At 43.4% G+C, this 14,206-nt stretch overlaps 1 protein-coding gene across 13 annotated transcripts in view; it reads left to right on the top strand.

Annotated features, from left to right (window-relative positions):
* The window catches only part of LOC144595154 (Krueppel-like factor 12), a 229,059-nt gene that overhangs the window by 184,002 nt on the left and 30,851 nt on the right, over positions 1 to 14,206 (top strand). For all 13 annotated transcript variants that reach the window (XM_078402284.1, XM_078402290.1, XM_078402291.1 and 10 more), the window contains one exon: positions 668 to 797. In XM_078402284.1, coding sequence (XP_078258410.1) covers positions 668 to 797 — 130 coding nt within the window. The remainder of the gene's footprint in view (positions 1 to 667; positions 798 to 14,206) is intronic.

The following is a 14,206-nucleotide window of genomic DNA, read 5'->3' as shown; positions in this document are numbered from 1 at the left end:
CCTGCCTTCTCCTCAGAACCCCTTTCACCCGTACTAATCAAGAATCCGTCAATTTGCCCCTTACGAATGCCCAATGAACGCCTCCACAGCTGCCTGTGGCAATGAATTCCACAGATTCACCACCTTCTGACTAAAGGAATTTCTCCTCATCTCCTTTCTAACGGTACAACCTTTCGGCGTCCCTTCTCCCATCACCCTTCTCCCATCAACAATCGAGGGCTGTGTGGAGCATGGTACAGGGAGCCCCAAGCAGACTCGCTCGTTCAGTGTCAGTGAGGCCAGTTCATGGCCGTTCTTCCAACAGCTACTCTTCCTTCCATCACAGCTGCCTCCAGTATCCTCCCTCACACACTGTTTACGACTTATAAACAGATTGGCTTACAATCACTCAGGAAAGGAACTCTGTCGTAACCTGGAGACTACCTGTGCCAGGGTTAGGATCAAGCGCTGATCTTATTGAATAGCAAAGAGAGCTGGTTAAGCCTGTATAGCTTACTGCTTTTTGATTAAAAGTTTTTATGTGCTTATGTCATTCATCTCTTCATCATAATGATCTGATAATGATAATGATCTGATAAAATCTCAAGTCTAATACTGAATAAAGCAGAGGTCATTTGCGGTAATAGGCTGGCGTTTCTGAGCACTAATATGTTTCTGTCTGCTGCAGCACAACTGAGGAGTCTATCACCTGGCCGCATCAAAAGTGACAGCGAAGATGACGACCTTCCAAATGTGACGTTGGACAGTGTTAATGAAACTGGATCCACAGCACTTTCCATTGCAAGAGCTGTACAAAAGTAAGTACATCTCTTTCTGTGCACTATACATACTCTTGAAAAATGGTTTCACTTCCCAATAATCTCTGTAATATTGCAGCAAAAAGGTGCTGGTCAAATATAGGTCTGTGTTATTTCTAATGATTGTGGTATGTAATGCAATCAGAATTTTGCTTTCTTTGCACAGCTTTCTAGTTATCAGAATTAGAGCGAGTTCCTTAGTTTTATTTAGAAACAAAATGATCTTGCAATTAGAGACTTGTATTTAAATTGCACCATTTCTCTTTGGAGAGTCTCAAAGAACTCTCCAAATACTAAGGTGAGTATTTGAAGTGTAGTCACTGCTGTAATGTAGGACATATGGCAAGGTGGCAGAAGCAGCAATGTGATAATAACCGGGCAATCTGTTACCAGGAATGTTGATTGAGAGATAAATATTGGCTGAGGATACACTGGGGATTACGTTCCTGCCTTAAGATCCTGTTATATCCACCACCTGAGGGAGAAAATGGACGTGATTTAAGATAGAACCTCCAATGATGTAGCAGAACCACTAATGATGTGGCACAACCTTGATACTGCATTGCCCAGTTTTTATGCTTATCTCCCTGGAGTAGGACATAAAAACTCCCGATATCCTTTCCACTCCGAGATGAGGATGCAATCAACTGAACTCCTCTAATCCAATCGTGCAAAGGCGTTTAGAATTGTCCACTACAAGAGAACAACAGGTCCTTTGTTAATTGTGCCTTGTACCTGCTAAGATGAAGAAGTAAACCATGCATTGTGGAGGGATAGCCTCAATGAATGCTCCAGACATTCACTGCAATCTTCTCAAAGTGCCAGTTATATTCTTTGCACTCATTCATATGCGGTTTGGGTCTTGTCAGAAATAAGAGTGATGTCCCCTTGTTTTCTGGAGTTCCAGTGGGTGAATTTTTGTATACGATTGTAATTCGTCTTCAATGACCTGCTGTATCTGTTTTGGGCTGCTTCAGTAATTCAGCTTCAGTACCAAAGAATGTTGCAGCCATTGGTAAATCACGTTAATGCAAGTGAGAGAACTTTGTCTTAAGTTCAGCACTGGAAACTTGGCAACACGTGAATGACTGCAGTAAACATGCTCTCCATGCAAAGAGCAGAGAGCTGGAAATCGTGCTATGCTTTCTAATATAGGCTGAATGTTGCTTAACTCTATGATGCACTCGCATATGGAATAATCTGCCTGGATAACACATTAAAAAAAAACGATTTTCACTGTATCTCAGTATACATGACAATAATAAACCAATACCAGGTCCTAGTACTCTTATTTCCTGAACCAAAATACTTTGATAGCTATTCCCAAAACTATGATGTTTATCACCAGGAAGCCAAGGGCAGCAGACTCGTAGAGACACCAGCACTGTCAGGGTCGCCTCCAAGTCACACATCATCCTAACTTAGAAACATATCATTAGTCCTACATCATCATTAAATCTAAGTCCTGGAACTCCCTCCCCACCCAGAAGGAATACATAGTTCAAGGTGGCTGACCTGCTGAGTTCCTCCAGCACTTTGTGTGTGTCTTCCATGCTCATACCATTGGGTTTCTCAGCTACCCAAGCGGAATATGAGGAGCTGTTATTCTGATTTGTGTGGCCGCACCCTGGCAATGGAGGGGGCCCAGGACAGAAAGGCCAGTATGGGAATGGGAAGAGGAATTGAACTTGTCAGCAACTGGGAGATCCCGTAGGCCTTGGCGGACCGAGTGTAAGTGCTCGGTGAATAATTATGACCTTCCACCCCGTTGAGCTGATATAAGCTTCAACATACACATAATTTTCCAGATGATACTCCACCCTTCTCCCCCGAACATCTTTGCACCATGCATCATGTCAATACCAAGCTGTATTTCTAGCTAATGCCAAGGTCTGCACCCAGTTTAACATGTCTTTTGACACAAAATTGACTTGAGGACCATAGAAACAAACTGCTTGAGAAACTCAGTGGGTCATGAACATCGTGACCCAAAACATCATCTGGCTTTTTCCCTCTGACCCACTGAGTTCCTCAGCAGTCTGTTTTTTGCTCGAGATTCCCGCATCTGCAGTCTCTTATGTCTCCCTTGAGGACAAAGAAATTTGTTAGTAATTTAACCGCTCCTCTCCCGGTCAAACATGAGGCACCAATCATTTTAAAATATTATGACAAGGGAATTATTCATTTCTGTGCAATTTTTTGGGATACATGCCACTGTTAGGTGAACAAACCTTTAAAAATGGGGCATACATTGCAATGATTATTAAAAAAATAAACCGGATCAAAGTACAGAGGATGTGGCCAAGATTAAATTGAACATCTATAATGTGCAAACCATTCGCTTCAAAAAGGGAAAAGTAACATAAGTTGATCAGTATTAGTTTTCATTTGATTCCTTTCCATTTAATGAAATGTGGGCACAGAGGTAGAGTTGCTGTCTTACAACGCCAGCGACCTGGGTTCGATTCTGACCAAGGGTGCTGTCTCAACGGAGTTTGTACCTTCTCCCTGTGACCGGGTGCTCCGGTTTCCTCCCACACTTCAAAGAGAGGTTTGTAGGTTAATTGGCCTCATTAAAATTATTAATTGCTCATGTTGTGTAGGATATCGCTGGTGTACCGGGTGATTGCTAGTCGGCACAGACTTGGTGTGCTGAAGGACCTGTTCTCGTGCTGTATCCCTAAAGTCTCTCTAAAACCTAAAGTCCAAAGTCTGAGTTTTAAAATTTTTAAAAGAGTTTCAGCTGTTAAATCAGCCAACTTAGAATTGGAACTTAGGTTGGAAAAGATGATTTTGTTCACTACTAACTGATCTAAAGGGAGAGATTCACCATATTTGCTGGTGCTAAACATACAAATAGTTCTTCTTCAGAAACTAAGTTCCACTGAAGTCAGTGCATTTAGAGCAACTACTGAGGGCATGTTTTAGGTCAGCCACTATCCTGCTCTCTGTTTGACCATTGGGAATTGCAAGAACAGACCTATCTAATTTCTATTAAGACCCTGGGCTGGCATTAGCCCAAAAGAAACAGGTGATCACCAACAGTGCAGAACGGCAGGAAGTGGGTTGAATGTGCTTGTGAGACAGTTCACAATTAAATCTGGCTGGCTTTCCTCCACCCTTATAAATACATCCACTTACAAGCACAGTCCATTCATACACATTGCTTTGTGACTGGGATCCAATAACAAGGTAGCTTTCAAACCATTGCTAAAAGGACCCTCATCAGTGAGCACAGCAGAGAACAGAAACAGAATCACCACCTGGCGGATTTTGAAATGGCCAGCTTTGAAACAGCCAGCTGACATTTTTAATCTGTACGATAGCACTTGTTTTCTTACCTTGTGCTGAGGTTTTCACTAGGATTGCCAAATCTCCACAATTATCCTGGAGCTCCTGAATTATTGACCGACCTTCCAAAAAAAATTGTGTTTTAATACAAGTCTCTTTGACTGACACACAAGTATTGTTCTTTTGAACAATCAAATATTTGCTTGATTTCTAACAGGCTGTGGGAAGGCGGGTATGTGGACCGAGAGTGAGATGACTCTTATTGAAACATATTGAAACATATAAGATTATTAAGGGGTTGGACACGTTAGAGGCAGGAAACATGTTCCCAATGTTGGGGGAGTCCAGAACCAGGGGCCACAGTTTAAGAATAAGGGGTAGGTCATTTAGAATGGAGATAAGGAAAAACTTTTTCAGTCAGAGAGTTGTAAATCTGTGGAATTCACTGCCTCAGAAGGCAGTGGAGGCCAATTCTCTGAATGCTTTCAAGAGAGAGCTAGATAGAGCTCTTAAGGATAGCGTAGTCAGGGGGTATGGGGAGAAGGCAGGGACGGGGTACTGATTGAGAATGATCAGCCATGATCACATTGAATGGTGGTGCTGGCTCAAAGGGCCGAATGGCCTACTCCTGCACCTATTGTCTATTGTCTATTGACTCGTGGGACAGGGATTTGGAAGGTCATATGTTGATTCTTCCAGGTGTAGGTTGACTACCATTGGCCACCAAAAGTAGTTCATCAGTAGAAAATCAGTAGTTTCCAAAATTAGGCGTGGGGCTGCAAGACTCTCAAGTGAAACGGTAGCGTAGTGGGCGGCACGGTAGTGGGCGGCACGGTAGCGCAGCGGTAGAGTTGCTGCTTTACAGCGAATGCAGCGCCGGAGACTCAGGTTCGATCCTGACTACGGGTGCCGCACTGTAAGGAGTTTGTACGTTCTCCCCGTGATCTGCGTGGGTTTTCTCCGAGATCTTCGGTTTCCTCCCACACTCCAAAGACGTACAGGTATGTAGGTTAATTGGCTGGGTAAATGTAAAAAAAAAAAATTGTCCCTAGTGGGTGTGGGATGGTGTTAATGTGCGGGGATCGCTGGGCGGCACGGACTTGGAGGGCCGAAAAGGCCTGTTTCCGGCTGTATATATATGATATGATATGATATGAAACAACAAACAATCTGCTAGAGGAACTCAGCAAGTTGAGCAGCAACTTTGGGAGGAAAGGAACGGTCAGCATTTCAGGTTGAAGTCCTGTATCAGGACTGATTTGATGACAGTGTCCACACCACTGACTTTCAGGTTGACTGCATTGAGGGTGAGTGAGGGAACGACGTTCTCGATGAGGCTTGATTCTGTCATCTCATGCTACTTCATGGTTGCACTGACAGAACCATTAAAACTCCTAGGTCCACCTTCTAGATCCTGCCGTAACAATTGACAACCTTTTCTACTGTTCACCAATTTTGGTGTCATCTGCAAATTGCTATTGTCATCCAAATCTTTAATCTATGGCAAAGAACAATGGACCCACATTCGATCTCTGCAGCACATCAATGGTTACAGGGCTTCAATCTGAAAAGGTTCTGCTCTGAACTCCTTCCACTCTGCCAATTTTGTATCGAATTGGCTAGCATTAGGACTGCACAGTGGCGCGGCGGTAGAGTTGCTGCCTTACAACGTCAGAGACCCAGATTCGATCCTGACTATGGGCGCTGCCTGTATGGAGTTTAGAAGTTCTCTCTGTGACTATGGGTTTTCTCCGGGTACCCCGGTTTCCTCCCAAACTCCAAAGATGTACAGGTTTGTAGGTTAATTGGCTTTGGTAAAATTATAAATTGTCCCTAGAAGGATTATGTTAGGATACCAGGCGATCACTGGTCGGCGCGGACTCGATGGGCCGAATGGCCTGTTTCCGCGCTAAAACTCTAAGGTTTAAAGTCTAAAGCATACTGTATGATCTAACCTACCAGATCAGCCTGCCATGTGGTACCTATCAATATTGCTAAAATAATAAACACCTTTTAATTCTAGTTTTACTAAATATGTACAACTGAGATTCAATTGAACTTACAAGAACTAGAGTCATTGTGTAAAATTTGCAATTAATTCACAGGATGTGGGTGCCACTGACAATACCCATGTTTACTGCTCATCCACGATTGTTTTTGTGAAGATACAATAGACTTTTTGGCGAAGCTTCTCCTACAGTTTAAAGAAGGGAATTCAAGGATTCCGACCCATTGACAGCAAAGGAATAGCAATGGGAGTTCCAAGTAATGATGGTGTGTAAGAAGGGAAGACAAACGCAACAGGCAAATGGAAACACTGCCACCTACAGGCTCTCCTCACACACATCATCTTTACTTGATGCTCTATCACAGTTTGGATAGTTTTCTCTGGAACGTCCGGAGTTGAGGGAGCCTTGAAAGAAGTACATAAAGTTCTGAGAGGCATAGATAGGGTAGACTGTCAGAACCTTTTCCCAGGATGCAAATGTCCAACACCACAGGGCATAGCCATAAGGTGGGATGGGAAAAGTTTCATGGAGAAGTGCAGGCCACATTTTTTTACAGGGAGAGTGGTGGCTGCCCAGAATGCATTGCCAAGAGCAGTGGTGGGGGCAGATACAATAGTGCCGTTTAAGTGGCTTTTAGATAGTCACAGAAGTGCAGGGAATAGAGGGAGATGGATCATGTACAGGCAAATGAGATTAGTTTAACTTGGCATCATGTTCGGTACATACATTGTGGGCCAAATGGCCGGTTCCTGTGCTGTACCGTTCTATGTTTAACAGCTGAGATAGTGCCTCATCCCAGAACCATTGTTACGCCGGTTCTCCTATCAGTTTCTTTATATTACGCGGAGTGAATCATATGAACTGAAGAATGGGGTCTGTCATGGTAAAGGCATCCAGTGGGAGCTGAGATAGATCATTCACTTGATGCTCCTGGAAGGAGATGGTTGCAAATGCTTGTCTGACCTTCACAGGTTGAGCCCTGACATTATCGAGGGTAGCTTTGTTCATGATCTGAAGGTCATCCATCTGGCACTGCAGATGCAGGAAAGAGACACGAAGAGTCCACCATCTCCATCCTGTGTCAGTAAGGCGAACACTGCCAACACTGAATAAATGGCACTCCACCAGAGTGGCAGAAATTTAGAACACACGTACAAATAGAGATTGATCTTAAGTCAAAATCACAATTTTTAAAATTTGTATTTCAGTTACCATTAAATAGTTTTTAATAGTGTGTGAAGATTGTCACCTATTTCTTCTCTCCAGGGATGCTGCCTGACCCATTGAGTTACTCCAGCATTTTGTGTGTATCTTCAGTACAAACCCGTACCTGCAGTTCAAAAGTCAAAGTCAAAGTCAAGTCAAAGTCAATTTTATTGTCAATCCTCAGCCAGTTTACACAGACAGAAAATCGAAATACCGTTTCCCACAATCCCGAGGAACAAAGTGCATAAAACTAAGTTAAAATTAAAAAGGCACAGCAAACAACAATCAACATAAAATATAAAATATAGTCACTTCAAATGCGTTTTAAAAAAAGTGTCTGGTGCTGGATGTGCGTGTGTGTGGGGTGTTAAAGTCCAGGTCCAATGGGGGAAGGGGAGAGAGGAGGAAGGGAGGGGAGAGAGTTCAGCATCCTGACAGCCTGGTGGAAAAAACTGTTCTTTAGTCGGGTGGTGCTCGACCTCAGGCTGCGAAACCTTCTCCCTGAAGGCAGGAGGGTGAAGAGGCTGTTGGAGGGGTGGGAGGGGTCACCCACAATGCTCAATGCTTTGCGGGTGAGGCGGGTGGTGTAAAGGACCAGGAGTGTTGGGAGTGAGGCGCCAGTGATCCTCTCAGCAGTGTTCACTATGCGCTGCAGGGTCTTGCGGCTGGAGGCTGTGCAGCTGCCGAACCACACAGTGATGCAGCTGCTGAGGATGCTCTCGATGGCGCCTCGGTAAAAAGTGTACATGATGGGTGTGGGGGCTCCCGCTCTCTTCAGTTTGCGGAGGAAGTAGAGGCGCTGCTGGGCTTTCTTGGCGATGGACGTGATGTTGTTGCTCCAGGAGAGATCCTCGGTGATGTTCACCCCCAGGAATTTGGTCCTGCTCCACAGCAGCACCATTGTCCTTCCTACACAAATAGTTTTTAAGTCTCAGCTGCCGTTATTTAAGGTAAGGCAGTCATTAAAATAAAGTGTAAAAAATGAACTGAGTAACGACGTGAATTATGACAAGTTGAAGCCCCAAATCCCAGCCTGGGTAAAGCTAAATCTCTCTCCTGACTCCTGCACAAAATGCAGTGAGGAACAAATTAAAGTTATATTCATTCACACTATAAAATTCCAGTTAACTGTTGGATGGATCCAGTCACACTTCATCCTGACTGATCCATCTTTTCCATCAAATCAATGCCGCTTTAGTAAACTGAATTTGTCGCCTGCTTTCTGGTGATTATAAGATAACTATTTGAGATCTAAACCCAAATCCTGTGAAATGAAGTGAAAGAAACAGGCTTACTTTGTTGCATCGATGATGAGGTTCAAAACCCATTTCAGAGACCAATGCACATATTTTGCCAATAAATGCAGCAATGAGGGTGTGTCACACAATTAATGGCAGTCTCTTTTGCTTGGGATGTAAAATAAAGGTCTTATTAATTCACTCTGGTGATTGTAAACTGTATCATTGAATCCAATCAGAGAACAATGTAGCTTATTATTTCCCACTTTGCTGCTTGTGAGATCCTGCTTGAATTATAGCACTATATAATTCCTTGTATTAAACTGATCTTCCCATTCTGTCCTCTTGTGATGTGTTATCCTCTTCTCCATTATTTAGGACACAGAATATAAAACAATGCAGCACGGGAACAGGCTCTTCAGTCCACAACATCTGTGCCAAACCAGATGCCAAGGCCAATTCTCATCTGCCTGCACACAATCCATATCTCTCCAACCCCTACATATCCTTGTGCCTATCCAAATGTCTCTTAAACACCGCAATCATATCTGCCTCCAGCACTCCCCTGGCAGAGCATATTTTGAAATCCATCCATTCTCCTGTTTCTGCTTAGATTTTGCTTATGTCTTTGGCACAAAAAGCAGCACAGAGTTCAGTTCTGCGGTCGGCTGCGGTCTCTGGAATGTAGTGACCATGCGTGTCTCCTCTGGATGCTCCATTTCCCCTCTCACATCCCAAAGATCAAAGGTTTCAACGGTCTTTTATTGTCACGTGTACCAATTAAGGTACAGTGATATGCGAATTACCATACAGCCATACCAAAAAAAAGCAACAAGACACACAACTACATAAAAGTTAACATAAACATCCACCACGGTGGACTCCCCACATTCCTCACTGTGATGGAAAGCAATAAAGTCCAATCTTTTTCTCTCAAGATGTGCAATATGGTAGGCTAATGGCCTCTGGGAATTGTCCCTAGTGTATAGATGAGTAATTAAATATTGTGGAGAGTTAATGGGAATGTGGGGAAAATAAAGTGGGTTTAGTGTACAATTTGTGTTAATGGGTGGACATAAGGAATTGCAGATGCAGATTTACATTAAAAAAAGACACAAAGTGCTGGAGTTACTCAGCAGGTAAGGCAGCATCTCTGGAGAACATGGATAGGCGGTGTTTCTGGTCAGAACCCTTCTTCAGACTATTTGTAGTGGGGGAGAAATTGGTGTTTGATAGCCTGCATGGACTTGGTTGGATGAAGGGCCTGTTTGTTTGCTCTCTGACTGTTCATACATTTCAACTTCTCATTTTATTACAATTACTCTGTTGGCGATCTATCCACTATGTCCTTTAAATCCACTGATTTACCATCCATGTAATAGAGGTCAGCCCCAGATTCACCTCTACTTATATAGTCACTCAGGAGTATAGGGCCAGCGTGCAGCTGGGGATGGGAGTGTGGTCAGAGGTGGGGATTGGAGAACAGGCTTCAGATGGTCTTGGAGTGCTTCTTTGTTTCAGATTTGTTCAGACAAGCTGAAACGTGCGCAGCATTTGCCAATGCCAGCAGCCTTTGTGTATTCTTTATTATTCTCAGGTGGTCCTTGCCCCTATCCATGATAAAAAGCTAGGACTTACTAGGCATTGCAGTCATTGAAAGCAAGCATGCAGGTGCAGCAGACAGTGAAGAAAGCGAATGGTATGTTGGCATTCATAGCAAGAGGATTTGAGTTTAGGAGCAGGGAGGTTCTGCTGCAGTTGTGCAGGGCCTTGGTGAGACCGCACCTGGAGTATTGTGTGCAGTTTTGGTCTCCTAACCTGAGGAAAGACGTTCTTGCCTTAGAGGGAGTACAGAGAAGGTTCACCAGATTGATCCCTGGGATGGCGGGACTTTCATATGAGGAAAGACTGGATAGACTGGGCTTGTACTCGCTGGAATTTAGAAGACTGAGGGGGGATCTTATAGAAACATATAAAATTCTTAAGGGGTTGGAGAGGCTAGATGCGGGAAGATTGTTCCCGATGTTGGGGAAGTCCGGAACCAGGGGTCACAGCTTAAGGATAAGTGGGAAGTCTTTTAGGACCGAGATGAGAAAACATTTATTCACACAGAGAGTGGTGAGTCTGTGGAATTCTCTGCCACAGAAGGTAGTTGAAGCCAGTTCATTGGCTATATTTAAGAGGGAGTTAGATGTGGCCCTTTTTGCTAAAGGGATCAGGGGGTATGGAGAGAAGGCAGGTACAGGCTACTGAGCTGGATGATCAGCCATGATCATATTGAATGGCGGTGCAGGCTCGAAGGGCCGAATGGCCTACTCCTGCACCTATTTTCTATGTTTCTATGTTTCTATTAAAGTTGCCAGTATTACAGAGTCAGCTGTGGTTCAATGGATAGCATTCTGGTCTCAGTATCAGGAGGTTGCGATTCAAGTCTCACTCAAGAGACTTTAGCACCAGAACGTAGTCTAACACTGCAATGCAGTTCTCAGTTAGAGAAATCAAAATTGTTTGATTTTATTATTTCTAAATGGAGAGAGACTGCAAGTGAGTGATGTTCACTGGGATTCTAGTGCATGTATCACTAAATGTTATCAGGCAGATCCAACAATTGGTTTAGAAGGCAAATTGCACTTTGTGGCCTTCATTCCAAAGAGGTTGCAGATTAAATATAAGGGATTGATGTATAATATGATAAGTATAGCGATAGATTAAATATAGGTTTTACTATAATTGTACAGGCCATTGGTGAGGTCTGCACACAATTTTGGTCTCACGTTAAAAAAAAAGGAGATTAACCAGGTTAATGAGAGAGATGTTCTACGAAGAGAGACTAAACAGTTTGGGCCTGTATTTATTAGGGTTTTAAAAGATTGATGGGTGAAGGTTACGCAAATATATAAGATCCTCAGGGGGCTTGATAAGGTAGATGTTGAGTTTTCACTTGTGGAACAGTCTCGAATAAGGAGACATAACTATAAAATAATGTGCTGTTCACTCAAAACTGAGGTACAATTACATTTCTTTCCAGAGAGGATGGTGAAACTCTGGAATTCTCAGCCCCAGTGGATGGTGGAAGATGGATCATTAGAAGTATTTAAAATGGAAGTAGATAAATATAGATCAATGGAAGCGGGGTATGAAGAAAGGGCACAGAAGTGGTGTTCAGGTCAGACATGATTATATTAAATGGTGGGGCAGACTTTAAGGACCTAATGGTTTACCACTGCTCCCATTTTCTTGTTTTCTCGTGTTCCCGTGCAACCTCCTGGAAAGAATGATAAAGAAATGCAAGCTTTTTTGAAAAAAATATTCTCCTCATGCTGCTATGCAGTGGTGGCGAGTTTGGACTTGCAGTGATAAGGGTTAAGGTTCTTGCAGCAGTTTGCAAATGAACCATTCACTACAAAAGCATCTCGAGTTGAAGCAGTTTTACTGCAGCCCCCAATAATTAAAGTAAGTAACATTCGCCACCTACAGGCAACACACAGCAAAAGCAGGGCACTGAGCGCCTGAAAGAAAAGTGCTAGAGAAACTCAGTGTGTCAGGCAGCATCAATGGGGGGAAATGTACAGATGACGTTTTGAGTTGGGACCCCCCCCCCCCCCCCCCCCCATCAGATTGACCTCCAGCTCCTCCAGTGTGATTTTTTGCTCAAAATTCCAGTATCTTGTTTCTCCTGTTAACATCTGGAATAAGCTGCATTGAGCCAACCCCCATGTTATGGGAGACACAAAATGCTGGAGTAACTCAGTGGGACAGGCCGCATCTCTGGAGAGGAGGAATGGGTAATGTTTCGGGTCGAGACCCTTGTTCAGTCTGACTTACGAGGCTTTGCATTCAGTCTGAAGAAGGGTCTCGATCCAAAACGTCACCCATTCCTTCTCTCCAGAGGTGCTGCCTGTCCCGCTGAGTTGCTCCAGCATTTTGTGTCTACCTTCGATTTAAACCGGCATCTGCAGTTCTTTCCTACATGCTCATGTTATGGGATCCATGGGTGCATTCCTGGAAAACCGTCTGCTTTGTGATTTTTATCAACACAAAGTTGTGATATCTGCTCGTGGGTGAAGAAATCTCCTTTCACAAATTTCATAAGAGGTAATTTCTATTTGTACCCCTATTTTTTTGGTCATGATGTGCAAATTCCACAAGGGAGAATTTCCCTTACCCGAACTGCAATAACAAAGGGGTCACCTGCATTGAAGCCTTCTAAGATGGATACTGATCTTCACGTACATCATTTTAAATTCCTCACCACGCTGATTGGAACTGTGCCACATTGCAGTTTTTGCTGCTTGTCGGTCTTATAACAAATTTGCTGTCAATCTTATAACTCGTATTGTTTAAAAAAAAGTTTTAATAACTTTGATATTGTCAAATCGAGTTTATTGTCAGATGTGCATGTACGAGGAGTTAAGGTACAAGGAAAATTGTGTCTGCAGCAGCATCACAGGCATGTAAATTCAGACAGCGCACAAAAGCATAACTTATAGACATAACCAAATTACACAAAATTACATAACTGCTGTGTGGGTTTTTTTTGTGAGGTTGCAATTTTATAAACAATGCATGGACCTCATTGATAAAAACTGCACATTCACTTCTCAACACTCCTAGTCAAATTATAGCTTGCACTGCACCGCACTCTAGATTTTAAAAAACGAGACTACATGGTAAGGCCGTCAAAAACCACACAAAAATGTTTTGAGACTAAACCAAATATGCCAGTGACATATCATTGATGTGGCCCAAATTTGTGGAATGGTGCTTCTACTTTAAGCGGATAAATTAGCTAACTGGCTTGTGAAATCAGTACTCCTTAATGGAAGAAAATAATCCACTGCAGGCTTTACTGACAAGCCACCACCTTATAACAGCTGAACATGAGGTCAAAGCCTGAAAGCCTAGAAACTGACAGTTGAAAGTGCACTTGCCTGTTGGTCCCTCGGTTTACAGCAGTCCTGAAATTGAGATTATGGTGAAGCGGTTAGAGATGCTGCCTAAATCTCCAGGGACCCAGGTTCGATCCTGATTTCAGATGCAGCCTGTGTGGAGTATGTGTGTTCTCCCTAGGACTACTGTGTGGAATTCCCCTGGGTGATCCAGTTTCCTCTTTAAAATGTGTTGGTAGGTTAACTGTCTAATGTTGACATGTTGTGGGTAAGTATCAATGAAAACAAATAGAGCTGATGGGCATGCGTGAGTAAATAAATTACAGTGCAATACCTGAGGGAAATGGGACTCATGGGCTTGCTTTTGTGGGATGTTAGCGTGAATCTGATGGGCCGAATGGCCTCCTCCTGTAATAAACAAGACTTTTCAGTCTTCAGTAATGGTGGTCTCAGAAGTCACTATTTTTTTGCGTACAATATTTGTGGGGACTCAGATTTACAAGTACAGGTCCTCCTCAGCTTCCGATGGGGTTCCGTTCCGGGAAACTCATCGGAAACCGAAAGTATTGCAAGTCAAAATGCATTGAAAATGCAAGATCACGTATCCAGAAGTGAGCAGCAGCTCGCTACGGGTTGCTGCCGATGGCACCATCGCAAAGTCGAACTATCGCAAGTCGAAACATTGTATGCTGAGGAGTACCTGTAGTAATGCATTACATAAAGAGGCATTGGTTCCTTCCACCAGTCAAGGAGTTGCACAGGCTAACTGTTTAATG

This window comes from Rhinoraja longicauda, chromosome 7 (assembly GCF_053455715.1).
Source record: "Rhinoraja longicauda isolate Sanriku21f chromosome 7, sRhiLon1.1, whole genome shotgun sequence".
In the NCBI taxonomy this organism is placed as follows: Eukaryota; Metazoa; Chordata; class Chondrichthyes; order Rajiformes; family Arhynchobatidae; genus Rhinoraja; species Rhinoraja longicauda.
The sequence above is the reverse complement of the archived record's forward strand: the minus strand, read 5'-3'. Positions and strand labels throughout refer to the sequence as shown.